This window comes from Heloderma suspectum, chromosome 2 (genome assembly GCF_057233095.1).
Source record: "Heloderma suspectum isolate Gila_16-S chromosome 2, 16-S_ref, whole genome shotgun sequence".
NCBI lineage: Eukaryota > Metazoa > Chordata > Lepidosauria > Squamata > Helodermatidae > Heloderma > Heloderma suspectum.
The window spans coordinates 103,756,910-103,771,947 of record NC_139459.1 but is presented as its reverse complement, the minus strand read 5'-3'; the positions used below and the strand labels follow the sequence as shown (position 1 = coordinate 103,771,947).

The following is a 15,038-nucleotide window of genomic DNA, read 5'->3' as shown; positions in this document are numbered from 1 at the left end:
TACCTTCTAGAGAAATATTTTACTTTTAAACAGTAGAGTAGGCAACCTTTGTGTGCCCACAGGCACAAATTTGAAAAAATGTCCTGGGCACCACCACAAAACGGCTGCCATGAGTGTCATGGCAAACAACAAATAACCTGCCCAAAAGACTGAGTATAAGGCAGAGGTGGGGTCTGAGCCCCAACACACTAAACAACTCCTTTGAACACACCACAGTTTTCAGCACCAACAGAAACCTATTTCACAGTGATCCCATTAGCAAGTAAGAAAATGTGTTAATTCAACTTTTTTTTTTTTAAGTGGAAGGGGTAGGGCTCCTTGGTGGGTACCCAGCGAAGTGTCCAGGGGTGCATTGGTGCCCATAGGCACCACGTTGCCTACTCATGCACTACATGATACACTAGAGCGAGGGTGGACAGAAAGACGATCTTCAGATGTTTTGGAATTCAACTCCCAGAAGCCTGCCAGCATAGTCAATGGACAGGAATGTTGGGAGTTGAAGTCCAAAACATCTGGAGATCTATTTTTTGCCCACCCCTGTGCTAGAGGATATTAGAGAATAATAAATAATTGCTCTTGAAACTAAAAAAAATCCCTAACAAATCAACAAAGTAATCTTGGACAGGTGCACAGAAAAAAAATTACCCATTGATGACACCATTTGAATAGCCCAAATGTTCAGCAAAGGATTCCTGTGAAATGATAACAGTGAATTATTTCACACTTCTAGGAAAAAGACACCCAACACTACCCTTTTTAAAAACAGTCATAAACTTTAAATCCAGCTTTGTACAGTAACTGTTATTTAAAATAATGGCTTTTTAGGAATGGTATTTTTCTTATGAATGCATGAACCATATTATAATAAATATACTTATTTTATGTGAATTAACTGGCAATCTACTTGCAAATTCTTGAAATGGCTGGATTAGTAAACAAAGGACCAATACAAAGTACATTTTGCCACATCTTATCTTACTAATATATGAATATTTTCATAATATACGAATAAATTTATGCTTTGTAAAAAAGAATGGGTCATTAATGCAAAGGTATTCTCTTGTCTGAATGGCTGCTTTCACACAGAATAATTGCAGGGCTTATCCTGGTTTATTTGGGAATGAGCAGCGTGCTGGTTCATACAGCTTGTTTGCTCCCACTTCGCCACTCCCTTCACATGAGCAGCCAAAACAGACTAGAAAAGGAAAGCTTTGTGTGACTTCCAAACCAGGGTTCTTGGTTTGTTGCTCCCAAACAAGCCAAGATCCATGAGCCAAGAACAAACCCTGGTTTATTCCTGGCTTCTTTGGAGCAACAAACCAGAAACTTTTCATTTCTGATTTGTTATACCCCCTTGGACAAAGTGGGAGCAAACAATTCGCAGTAAACCAGGATAAGCCAGCGGTTCTGGCTCATCATGATGTGTGAATGCAGCCAATGTATCTTCTCAGCTGTTTGTAAAAGGGAACTTTTTTTTATTAAGACAGAGAAAGATGAAAAACATTCTGTATCACTCCATGTGCCACAACACACTATTTTATGAAGGGCCAAGAATTTGATCACAGGAAACTGTTTATTTAGGCATCCCCCAAATAAAAATTTCCTATTGTTTTGTGATTCCAACGCGTGTTAGCTTATATGTAGTCTCGCCTTGCCAGTTTCCTTGTATGTTGCATACTCCTCCTTCAGTGCTACCTTTGACAGCTCAAACCTATAAGAAACTGACTGGGCAAGAGACTACACATATCTGAGAGAGGTGAGAGCACACTTGTGAAAGACCGACCCAAAAAATAATTTAAAAAAATTATGAACATATTTGCACGGTTTTCTGGGACAAAAAAAAAATCCAAAAGGGTAGCAAGCCAGTGACGATCACTCCAAAGTGGTGTTTGAGCATCGGTGGAGGGGCTGTCACTGGTGGCTGCAAGGGTAAGATCGCAAAGCGCAGCTCTGTAGCCGATCCCTGAAACCCACAATGAAATTGCTCTCCCTGGCTTGGACAACACTACAGCCATCATGGATCAAACAACCTCTAGAACAAGCCATGGGTTGTCAGGGTGGCTTGCTGCTGAAAAACAAGCCACCTTGTGCGAAGCAGTCTAGGTTCAGATGACATGGCAACCCATCGTGGCTAGTTACCCACGATAGGTTGTTGCGTCATGTGAACCCAGTCATAGTCTCACCCTACCACTACTGTGCTTTTTATCAGCCACTGTACAACAATCTATTTGGTAATGTGGCTTTTGTTGACATAGCAGTACTGATCCATACTGCATCATCAAGTGATGTTCTGGGTTGGCTCACACCATCACTGAAAACAAGTTGTGATGCTACATTGGCACATAGTTTGTTAAACCCATCCCAAATAATTATTTCCAGTGCAATAACTGATAGGACTGCACAGCCCCAAATAAATCAGAATACCTGCACCACACTCTCACAACAGGTGAAAGGAACCCAAATAATTCAAAGCTATTTTCATTTCCACTTTAATATATCTTCATCCTTCTCAATTATGTTGTTTCTTCCACCACCCCAACAGTTATGCTTTATGTTTTGGCATGAAAAGAGAACAAAAATGAGATAACAGAAATATTCACATGTTCTTCTGCATCTCAAGAGCATTCTGTACTACTGAGAACAGCCTACTTAAACAATATTGCAGCTTATCTTAGACATTCAACCACAGCTCACAAATAGATTCTTGAATGGAAGATGTACAATTTAATAGCTTTTGGCTCTTATTTTTCTGAAATGAAATGGCCTGACTTGCAAAGGACTCCAAAAGCAGAAACACTATTTAAGACAGACAGGAATACTCGAGCAATGGTGGAGTATCACCCAATTGCCTTGGCAACATGAGAGATATGTTTCCTTCCTCTAGCACATACAATGGATGAACACTTTTGCCCCTGTTCACATCCCCCCAGAAGGTCACTGAAACAGGGCCCTTTTTGCATGAAGGGCACCTCCTGTTTTGGTTAGACCTGAATAAAGCACAAGTTTATCTTTCTATCACATTACTCTCCAAGAAAACAAAAACAGATGGTTGATCTACCTCAATATGCTGAAACATATATGGGTGATTGCATATCTTTCTCAACTGCATGATCGTATTCATAAGAGTTTTAGCTCCTCCTTTTCCCTGAGGAAGTAGCAAAAGAGCAGTCATGAATGAAAGTGAAAAAATTTAAGGGCATCAATTCACACACCACAATATATGGCATACTTCATGCATCACCATATATTTCTTTTAAAGCATTTATATCCCACCTAATCTACTAGATGTTCAAGGCAACTAACAACTTTTTTAAAAAATCAAAATTTTAACAATTAAAAACATCCTTTCGATGAACACCAAGCATGAAAACAGCAGTGAAAATAACAACACAGAAGCAATCAAAATAGTCTAACAGAGCAATCTTATGGTTCCTGGAAGGGCATCCCAGGGGCCATAGGATATTGCAGATCTCCCCCACCCATTTTTCCTGAGGCCTTAGGTGTACCTACAACCTCATGAGGGGAAAATCGAAGCGAGAATTTCCCCCCACCCCAGGTGCAGAAAGATCCACAGCAGCTCGTCTTCTGAGTTTGGAGTAGCAGGGAGGGAGAAAAGGGGGTGGGAAGGTGGGCAGGGAGGGGGAAGAGGAACTGTGAATCTGCTGGACTCACGAGCCTCTCTATTCCCATCCCTGCCCACCAAGAGGTAAGTCAGCTAGACAGGCTTTAAGGCCCGTCTAGCTAAATATGCTAGAACAGGAGGCAAAAACACCTCCATCGTTCCTCTCGCACTGCCTGCCAGGGTTTATTTAGGATAGATGGATAGAGCAGTAATCCCACAGGATTGCACTCTCAATATTCAAAAGACAGAGTAAAAATCAGACAACAAATGTCTTCTTAAAAAGGAAGGCCTTTTCCAGTTTTTGGAAGGTCAACAATGAGGAAGCAAGACAGGTCTCCCTTGGACTTAAGTGCAGTCACCAAAGAGTCATACTTCATGCCCTCTGTAATATATCTTACCTCAAAGTCCCAAATGGTATATCACAGCTAGCCTCCTATTTGTGTTAATTAACAATGCTGGTTCTCCTAAGTCTTCAGGACTTTAAAACACTCTGTGTTTCATCCTTTCATCTCCATCTATTTGTGACAACCTGTGTCTGAGATGTAATGAAATCTGTCTGCTAAGTTATCGTTGTCTTTTCCAAGTCACACTTGAGAAGGATCAAACCTCTTGCTTAGGGAAGTTTAATTTGGAAAAAGATTGAGAATCTCTATCCTAAGCACTAAGAGCCCTCTCACCTTCTTGTCTTTCTCAGAGCCATCAGTAAGCAGGATTCCCTTGGCTTGCATGTGACGGTACAGAATCTTCTGAAGTGCGGACATATCACACTTTATCACATATTCAACCTAGCGTGAAAAAAACAAGCAAACAATAATACAGAGTTCTCAAAATGTTTCAGTAATAGGAATGTCTGATTACAGGACCTAGCCCTACCTAGAATAACCAAGCCATCCTTACTAGTAAATGGTTTACAAATCCATTAGACAGAGGTATGGATGACAAGAACATTAGCAAAGATGAAATTTGGATGTTGCCTCACTTTCATGTTGTCCCTAAATGTCTGTTTACAGGGGACAATGATACAGAAGGGGGTTAATTCCATTATCTCACAGAAGACACCCTCTAAAGAACCCTAGCAATTGGAGTTGTCTGGGCTTTGACAGAATCTGATGATGTCCCAATGAGATGAATTACTGAGTTTGTTGTTTTAATTATACATATTGCCTTGTGTACATTCAATAGTCAGCTGATTGATAAATATTAAAAATAAAAATAGCTGAGAATGTTAGAATAACTGTAAGTGTGATTCAGATTGTAAATCTGTAGGCAAAGGCGCAGTGGTAATCCAAAGGTGGATCAGCAAAAGATGGACAACCGCCACATTGTCATGCAACAACCATAGAGACCAAAAGCAATTGTTGTAAATGGGCTATTATGCAAATGAATTCTATGACTTCCTGAACACTGGCAAAGCAAAGAGGCCCAAATCTTGTCCTAAACTTGGACCTAGACCTCCTTGTTCTATGCCACTGATATTATCTACTCACAACACAGAATAGTATCATAAAACAAGATTCAGAGCCAAAGTTCAATCCTTCTGAAAGGTTTCTGGCAATGTCTTGGTTCGCCTATTACTGTGACAAATCATGGGTTAATTAACCTATGATTTGCTGGCTTATGTACTGTGTGTGAGCTGCTTTCACTTTGCGTAATCAACCTCTGATGGGCTCAATTGCAGGTTGTTGCCCAACATGTAAACCAAGCCTCTTTTTGGGTTGTTTGTGGGTTAAACAATCCAAAGTTAACCCATGATTCATTAACCCAAGATTTGCTGCCATTTGGGTAGAAAATCTTGCAAATGGGCCCAGACAACCTTTGGGTTCAGTATCATGCTTCTGCTGGACATTTGGCAGCGCTATGGAACCTGGATTTAATATGAGTGGTTAGGAAACTTCAGCCATGGCTTCCATACACAAACCTTTTCTGGCAGCTGAGATTCAACCTCTTTCTTCAACCTCCTTAGCAAGAAGGGTCGAAGAACTTTGTGGAGACGCCGAATTATCAGAATAGTCTCTTCCTCATTTAAATCCACCTGAAGAAATGTCATGGAAAAAGAAATGACATGTACTTTAAAAATATAATTCATTATTTTTCAGTATATAGAGATTTACACTTTATACAATTTTGAAGACCAAGAGTCTGAAGAGATATTTCTGTGAAGTAATTTAAAGATGTAATATTATTATGCTAGGGTTAGATTTTATGTTGTTTCTAATGTCATCTCTGTGAGCTTAAGTTTAAACAAACTAGGCCAGTACCCGTTCTCCAGTCATGGCAAAAGGGGCGTTGAACCATTGTTCAAAGGTGCTGCAACTCTTGAAAATTGTTGGAAGGAGGAAATTAAGGAGAGCCCAAAGTTCTGGCAGTTTGTTCTGCAATGGAGTTCCAGTCAAGAGAATCCTTCTTGGGGCTACATAATGAGTATTCAACACCTGAGTCAGCTTGCAGTGATGATTCTTCATTCGATGGCCTTCATCTACAATCATATACTTCCACCGAATCTACGAAAACAAAAAAATGAGTTTTAGACAGGCAGGAAAATCTGTGCTGTTTGGCTTTCTCAGCTATAGAAGTTCCTGAATTGAAGCTCCGCGCAGGCACAGAGCCCATATGTGTGATGCATAGAGACCACGAAGAAGAATGTTTTAAATAATATTTTGTTACAGCTTTTATTCTGTTGTGGTTTTATTATACTATTGTTTTAAATTATACAGCGCTTGAGGGCCCCAATGGACATAAAAGTGATTTATAAATACTTCTAATAAATAATAAAATTACAATTCTTCAGCTTTAAAAAAAATGAGCAGACATATGACAAAAACATTTTAAACAACACTGAAAAAGTTGAACTAATTTGATTACCCTTTTTGTAATACTGGAAAACAGCCAATAAAACTGAAGTACATCAAGTTAAAAAAAAATTCCCACATACACTGCACAGTTGATCTGTACAGCTCTGTATAATACCACTAATGGCCTGTGTAATAGAAGTTCAAAATGATTAGATAAATGGTTAAGGAGCAATTGGGTATGCATCCTATTACATAAGAGTACTCTTAACATTCTGAACTACTGAAGTGTGAGAATATATGCAAGGTGGAATAGAAGATCCTGTGTGCTGTGCTCTGAACCAGATGAGACACTGATCTGTCCAACTGCTAGTGTACCAATTCACATTACTGTTTATACACTGAGAGCCAAAGTTGAAAAAAAATATTTGCGTGGCATCCTTTAGCAGACGTATGTAATTAGAGATACAGACTAGTTTCATGGCCTCAAAAGAAATTGCAGTTGAAGTGTGAGGAGAGGACAGAAGGATGCACCCAATCTCATCTGATCTCAGAAGCTAAGCAAGGTCAGCCCTGGTTAGTACTTGGATGGGAGACTGCCTGGGAATCAGGCTTCCTGCATTGAGCAGGGGGTTGGACTTGATGGTCTTGTAGGCCTCTTCCAACCCTATGATTCTATGAACTGTATATTTGCTGGTACATTCACGGTGTGGTCCTTATGTTGTGAGATATATCCACATCAACACATTTTAAACTCATTTTTAAATCCTTAAAAAAAATTGTTTTTGCATGGGTGATGAAGATACAGCATGTGACCTGGCTCGCACATAACACTCACTCATCGTTTATTTAACCCATGTTTAACCCATGATTTGTTGCCCTACCCAGGGTTTGTCTGGCACACGACTGAACAAATCATGATTTGTTTTCTCAATCCCTGGACTGTTTGTTTCCGTCCTCCTTCGCCTGTTCCTTCCTTGAATCCCAAATGCCTTGGTGGCACTTTAGTACTGGCATGTAGAGCAGCTGGGTTGTTGTTTTTTTTACCACTCCTGTACACCACTTCTGTAGCCTAGCGAAACAGCTAATGAACAATCCACAGATTTGGGTTCGCACATAATGACATGTTTTAAACAACCCAGATTTCACAACCCAACAACAAACCATGAGATCTCTTTCTGGGTAGTTTTGTGGTTAAACAAACCATAGTTTATTTGCGCAACTGGGTTCGCACATCATGACAACCCAGAATTCAACAACCCATAGGCTAAATAAACAATGGGATAGCATTGTGTGTAAACCAGGTCAAATGCTCAATGTATCAGATGAAGTGGCCCACAGATTAATTCAAAATGCACTTGATTGTGATTGAACACCAATCCATTGAAAACAAACAATAATGTCATGTTGTCCTTATAATTTCTAATGTTTTGTTCTAACTTCACCAAATTTTTACTTTGATAAAGTACACAATGAGAGCCATCTTTAGTGGAGGTAACCTCACAATAGGTATCATCCCAGGAAGCTTTAGCTCCCACAATGGCAACAGCATCCAAGCAGCTGCTGAAACTCAAGCCATTTAACACATTGCAAATTAAAGAGTAGAAGTACCAGAAGGTGTGCTAAAAAAAATTTAAAAAAATGGAAGGATGAAAATCTTTGAAAACCAGAACTGTTATCATTTGATTAGGCTATCCCCAAAAGCTTATTAGAAGTGTCTTGTCTCCAAGAATGTACACCGTCTATTTAATTTGAGACCAGGAAAGGAAAAAAGTATTAAGAAAACTAACTTTTCAAAATGTGACTATAGCAAACATATGAAATCTCATTAAGACATTTACATGCTCTGAAGTTTCACAAGTGGGACTGGAGTTATATATAACAATTCAAAGTGAGCTCCATTACCTAAATACCTCCACTTTCACTGAAGCAATAGTTTCCAAAGATTAGTCCTCACATTTCAGAGTCTATTAGCTATTCAGCTATTTAGATCAAAGCAGTGATTTTGAGCTATTGGGTTTAGTGAACAAGTGAAAATGAATATAACAGGTTTCAGTGTAGTCTCTATTATCTTTCCACATCCAAAAAGTAACTACACAGCCTGGCTCCTTTTCTAACCATATTCGCCTCTGCTCGGAAACAAAGAACTGGAGAAGAGCTGTGGATAAAAGTGGAATAGCAGGGTTCCAGGATAAATGTTATTAGGCAGAATGATGTAGAGATGGCTCTGCTTCGCTACAGTGAGACGGCTGTGCGGTATTGATGGGATCCACAGGTAACAAAACCATTCTCTCATCTGCAATCCCGAAAGTGCCACAATAGGAGAGGAGACCATGAATGGGTGGGAAGAAGGGCCTAATGACTCAATTAAGGCAAAGGAAAACATGGAACTCGCTTTTAAAAACAACAGTGATCATGGATACTGAATCGAGAACGTCTTTCCTTAGTACAATCCTAGCTATTTGGGAGGAAACGTGTCATTAAGAATGGTAAGAAATATAGCATTACCTTAGCAAGAATGTGTTTGTCCTTTATTATGTACTCATAAGTAGTCAAAAGAACATTAAATTTTCCACTACGAAGCTGGGGAACAAGTGATCGGCGCATAGCAGGTGTACCCTGAAAGAGAAAAGAACCATAATGATTTCTAATTATAGTTTACTAAAACAAGGATATCAATATCTTGCACAGAAATGTGCAGCAAAATGTGACTAACATGTTGATTACAATTCAATCCCTTTTGCAGAAGAAGCTGAAGAGAAAATATATTATAATGGGTTCTATCGAATTGATGTCCCTCTGCTGGGGGAAGGCTCTTCAATCCAGCGGTGATTTTGATCAGCAGAACATGGAGAGAGGCATTTGCAGTATTCCCCCTCTTCCCTGCAGCTCTCTGCCCCCCACCCTCACCCCCATTTGCTCCAGAGGGTTCGAGGTCCCTTCAGAAAAGTGTTAAAGATGGCAGAGGGGGATGCAGGGGTGAGGAATCACCAAAAATTATCTCCCTCCCTGTTCCACTGATAGAAGGTGGATCAAAAAGCCTTCTAACAGTGAAGGGGCACCAACTGGATACAATCTAATAACTTCCCACTTGAAAATGGGTGCTGAAAAAGCACTGCTTATATCTTAGGTTGTAGGCTGTCTCGTACCCCTATGTCTTACACTAGCCTTCATAACAATAACTGTGACTGAATTAGTCCAAAGCAGAACTAATTCACTACTAGTAAACCACCTTGAAATCTCAGATGAAAAGTGGGATCTACGTAAATATTTTAAGTAAATAAAAATAATGCAGGAATACACAAATGCACGTTATTTATCATCTATATTACTCCCGTCAAAACGCTTTGGAATATGAGCATTAACAACTTCATATTACATTTCAATACCTGAACTTGATTGTGGACTATTACAAAGAGAGATATTAATTAAGCAATTTTTAGTGCATAGCAAAACTTTACAACTAAATTGTTATGACCATGGAAAAGGGAAAGCAATATACACTGCCAGCTTTATACTCATATATACAGGACATCCAGACCTTATAAGAAATTTTCACCACAGAAGGAGCCCATTTGTCAAATTCATAAGTCCAGTTGGATAAAGTCCTATATAAAAGATTAAAAATATGAAGAATATTAAAGCTAATTTTCCAATAAATTTATTTAGAACTCAATATTCTTACAGTAAGAATGAAAAAGAAGACAAATTCCTCAGCCTTTTATTCTTCAAGATGAATAGCAAAATGAAACATGCAGACTGCATTGGACTACACTGTTGTTAAGAGTAGGGAGAGCTACAGGGGAAGCTTTTCTAATAATGAGAGAAAATGCTGCCCGGGTTTCAGCTCAGGACTCCATCCTTGTTCTCCAAAGCTGTTATATGCATGCATAAACTTGTCCAATTTGAATCAAACGAACTATTGGAATGAATTTTAGTGTTTTGCTGAAGAGGGAACAATTTGGTGAATCTGAGTCTGGATTTAAATTAAAGCAGCTGTTTATAAAATTGAAAGAGTTAGTGCAGCAGGCATGTAATTACAAACCTTGTGGTTCATTTTTACACCTAGCTCCTTACTTCCTAGCAGTCTTCTGAAGACAGAAAGTGGAAACACTGTCATGCATACATATCCCTCTTTCTTAAATAATGTGATAGTGCCGCCAGAGGATCAAAAGCTGTGGTACATATGCACAAGTTTCATTTTTATACAGATCCATGATCCTAGCCCCTGTATTTAAGAACACCTTGGAAAAGTGTTAGAAGTGCACTGTGAATAGGGATGGACGAATCTGTCTGTTTTGCTTTCTATAACGTTCGCATTTTTTCCAGCACAAGTTCATTCCGTCCTGTTTCTACATCAATCTGCAAATGTTTTTGTAAAGTGTCTAGATAAAAATTTATATGCATTTTCATAGGCATTTCCCTACTATATGCATTCTTGGCAAGTAATTTCCCATAATATATTCCTTTTTGTATGCCATTTCCCTTAATGTACACATTTTTGTATGCTATTTCCCCTAATATACACCTTTGTATATGTATTTATTTTCATCACAGAGCTTCATCAGAAAATTTGGAGGAGTTTAGAAACCACAGGATCTGCTTTCTAACTCATATTTTAGTTTGGAGAGTGCAAATTAAGTGGGTTCATATTAAAATGAGAGCTAAATGTATTTCTCCCCCATCCCTAGTTGTGAATGTTTAAAAAAACTGGATCAGGCTTGGGAGATGACATAGTTCCTTTTCCGCTTCATGCTTCTACTATTTTGTTTGATTAAAAATATATTTAATTGTCCAATAATCCAAATATTGCAGCCATAATAAATTATTATATGATTTACTGACAGTTATATCAGATGCAGAATTTCATTCTATACTTTTGATGGGTGTGTGTACAGCCTGAGAATACTTTATCACATGAACAACCACAGACACATCTGTATAAATGCACATCTGAGTTACAAAGTAACACAGTCTATTAGCTATAATTAAAATCATTAGCCTTAATAGAATAAGAGTCTTTTCAAAGTTAACTGTTTCCAAGAATAACATTCCCTCTTGTAAATGCAAGAGAGAGATTCAGGGAACATGGTGTTACTGTGTTTATTTAAAATCCAGTGTTATATAAAGCTGTGGGGCAATTGCAAAAGTAGCTAATGAGTCACTGAGTAAATACAACAAACAACTAGTCAATACTTTTGTTTATAATGTTTGTTTTCTTTGGTCAAAGCATGCCATAATATTGTGTTGGATGCCATTCAGGAGTTCACTTTTTAAAGATTTAGCAGCTTCAAGAATTCCTTCTGAAGTGTTATACATGACAAATTGGACAGGAAATATATATATTTTCTCTTGTGAATCACAGGGACAAGCTATAGTGACTAAGAAATACAGTAAATCTTGACTGCTAAATGCTTTTATCAGACATCTGGTCCCCAATGCCAGTCAATCCATTGAGAAGAAGGGAAGACAATCAAAGCCCAAATCCAGAGTACACAGTCAGCACAGCCCTACTGCATGCTTCATCTAGCCATTAAGAGTAAAAAAAAAAAAAGGGGGGGGGACATGTTGTTAATGAGCAAATCTGCATAGCGTAGAAAAATATCATTAGAAGGAGTTCATCTACTTACGAGAGGGGAACAATGATGAGATAGGGGCCATTGAGCCTTTTGTGCTCCATCAGATAAGTGATGAGTGCAATAGTCTGTATGGTCTTTCCTAGCCCCATTTCATCAGCTAAAATTCCATTCAAATTGTTATTATACAGGGAAACCATCCATTCCAGGCCCTGGATCTGAAATGCAGGAGAATCACCTCAGTTATCCAGTGTCTGTGCACACAGTAATGTTTTGATTTTAACATTTCTGCTTTGGTGTTGAGCACTCCTCAGAAGAGGATGTGCTCGTTGCATCCGGCACAATGAAAAAGGAACCACAAAAATTGCCTGCACATGAATCAGTGCTGCTATGTAGGCCAAAGCTTAGAATGCCTTTCCTCCCCAAAATGACTGGGCACAGTGCTAAAGATTAATGCTGCTCATACCGTGACACACTTCAGGCTCCTAACAGTCCATATGTGCCATGAATTTATATTTCCAAGGCCCTATATTTTTCTTGCTTTCCTTTCAGAACACTACACTACCTAACCTCCAACTTGCATGTAGCAACAAAACTACCCCGAATATTTCTTGGGAACAAATTATAGACTACAAAATCAATTTAATATTGGTGTAATATGCTAAACCGCTAATTTTTAGTTAGCAGAACAGCTTAAGACATTTAGAACGTAAAAACAAAATTAGAGCTCCAGTGCAGATTAACCATGGTTTGCAAATTGGAAGCCAGCTGTAGGGACATGTGCTCTCTCCCACTCCCTCTACCTTTCTCCGGTTTGAACTCCCTGTTCACTTCCTCTGTCAGCTTTGACCATAGTTTAGGTTCAATTTAGATGGTATTTCAAAACCACAGTTTGTCGGACTGGAAATCTGAACACATTCTCCTCCATCTCCCGTAAGGTTGCTTTAACCTTCATCTGCTGTGGTTTCTGATCAACCAGCTATGGTGATTGCTACCCACAAAACCACGGTTTTAAGGTTAGTGCTAATAGTATGCCTGATTCAGACATCCTGGCAAACTAAGATTATAGCAACCCAGTAATTCTGGAGAACAAGAAAGGGAGGGAAGAATGGAAGGGAAATAAACAGTGTACCATAGCTCAGTGCTTGAGCACATGTTTGCATGCATAAGGTCCTAGGTGTAATCCCTGGCATCTCCAGGTAGAATTGGGAAAGACCACTGTTTCAAATCCTGGAGAACCACTGCCAACCAGTGTTGAGCTAGACTGACCACTGGGCTGACATGGTTAAGGTAGCTTCCTATATTGTGATCCTCCCATTATCACATTTAAACCAGGCCTAAGCATTAATCTGCACCAATACTAACCAGGGTTCCCATCTTAACTAGTTTGAAAACAGATCCAAAGAGGGTTTGCAAGCATACTTAACAGGGGAACCTGATCAGCATTAACCATGATTAACATTAGTGTAGATGTAACACTAAACTATGATTAAGCCCAACAACGGAAGGAGCATTCACACAGGAGAGGATAAGTGGCTGCTAGTCATTATGGCTATATATTACCTCCAGTATCAGAGGCAGTATATTTCTCAATACCAGTTGCTGGGGAACATGAGCAGGGAGGTGCTATAATTGTGCTCATCTCCTTCTTGTGGGCTTCCCATAGGCATCTGGCTGGCTATTGTGCAAACAGAATGCTGGACTAGATAGGCTTTTGGTCTGATCCAGAATGGATCATATGTTGTTATGAGAAGAAAGGGCACATGTATTCCAAACTATTTGGAAACCATCGTTTGTAGGGAGCCAGCTTTATGCCTCAACCAGATCAAAGAGTGTTATGGATATAATGTTGCTATCATGTATTCAGGAGAGGAGGTACTCTGGTAAGCTTGAACCTAGCCCATGACATCACCCAGCCCAATAGCTAGGACTTAAACATGCAAAATGTATGCAATGTCAGGACTTTAGAGAGACTGTATGTAGCTTTCTGGTATAACACCAATCGAGAATCATGAGCTCCTACCACCAGCACAGTTATGAGCAGAATGGACACTGAAATTGTTCCAGCTTTGCAGAGAACTCTGAAGGGCAATGAATTCTCAAACACTGTCATAGTAAGTCTTGCTGAGTGAAGAAATAAATTATCTGAGTCCTATCGATAGGCAGAACTCACTCTTTGTCCCATGTCTGGAACCAGACAACTCAATGGAGAAAGGGAGAGAATATGGTATGTTTTTTTAAAGTATTCAAGAGAAGGATTCAAGAATCAAAACCACTTGGTTAAAGATATTCATTTGGTGAGACTCATGTTTTGTCTTGATTTTAGGAGGACTCATTATGGCACAGTTTGAGAACCTCTACGGTAAAGATCCACTGAAGGAGTTATATTGTAAATGCAACCACAAAAGCAATCTCATCTAGGATGCTTACCTGATAATGTTTTAGTGTGCCATTAATAAGAAGAGAAGACTGCTTCTCCACTCTCTCAGCAATTGCATGAGCCACTGTATAGTAGGACTGAGACCCTCTGGCACTGTACTGCATGCTGTATTCATCATCCACATCTTGTTTGGCTGTCCTATAAAGCAAACCAAGAGAGGCACTTTTAACTTTACATTCCTAACTATTTTGCAATCTTAGCATTTACACAAGCATACAGCAATCAGTTGCAGAAATAACAGTGTACAAAACGGTTTGCTTTCCATGCCTTCCCAAATTACTCACTCAATGATTTGTTTAGCATCTTTTTCTGACACATCTTCACTGTTTGGATCCAGGTGTATCTTCTCATCTGTTTCTTGTCTACTTGATTCCTCTTCATCTTCCTGCAAAAAACAGTAGTCCAGGTGTTAAACTTACACAAGTACTATATTATCACATAACTTTGTAAATGGCAGACTACATATTCCCACCACTTATGTTGCCTTTTGTTTTATTAAAACAAAGTCATCTTCATAATAGATTGTATGACTAATATTTATCCAGTGCTAACAATGGCACAAGAAAAAGGGTTTAGTTTGATTTTATGGACATTTTGCCTTATGATTTTGT

General features: G+C 39.0%; 1 protein-coding gene across 3 annotated transcripts in view; it reads right to left on the bottom strand.

Moving 5' to 3' along the window:
* SMARCA2 (SWI/SNF related BAF chromatin remodeling complex subunit ATPase 2) overlaps positions 1–15,038 on the bottom strand; it is a 147,132-nt gene that overhangs the window by 59,195 nt on the left and 72,899 nt on the right. For all 3 annotated transcript variants that reach the window (XM_084834397.1, XM_084834399.1, XM_084834398.1), the window contains 10 exons: positions 14,712–14,812; positions 14,418–14,565; positions 12,042–12,205; positions 9,953–10,019; positions 8,920–9,030; positions 5,881–6,123; positions 5,541–5,654; positions 4,300–4,407; positions 3,059–3,145; positions 646–692 (listed from right to left, as the gene is read on the bottom strand). In XM_084834397.1, the coding sequence (XP_084690523.1) occupies positions 646–692; positions 3,059–3,145; positions 4,300–4,407; positions 5,541–5,654; positions 5,881–6,123; positions 8,920–9,030; positions 9,953–10,019; positions 12,042–12,205; positions 14,418–14,565; positions 14,712–14,812 (1,190 nt within the window). The remainder of the gene's footprint in view (positions 1–645; positions 693–3,058; positions 3,146–4,299; positions 4,408–5,540; positions 5,655–5,880; positions 6,124–8,919; positions 9,031–9,952; positions 10,020–12,041; positions 12,206–14,417; positions 14,566–14,711; positions 14,813–15,038) is intronic.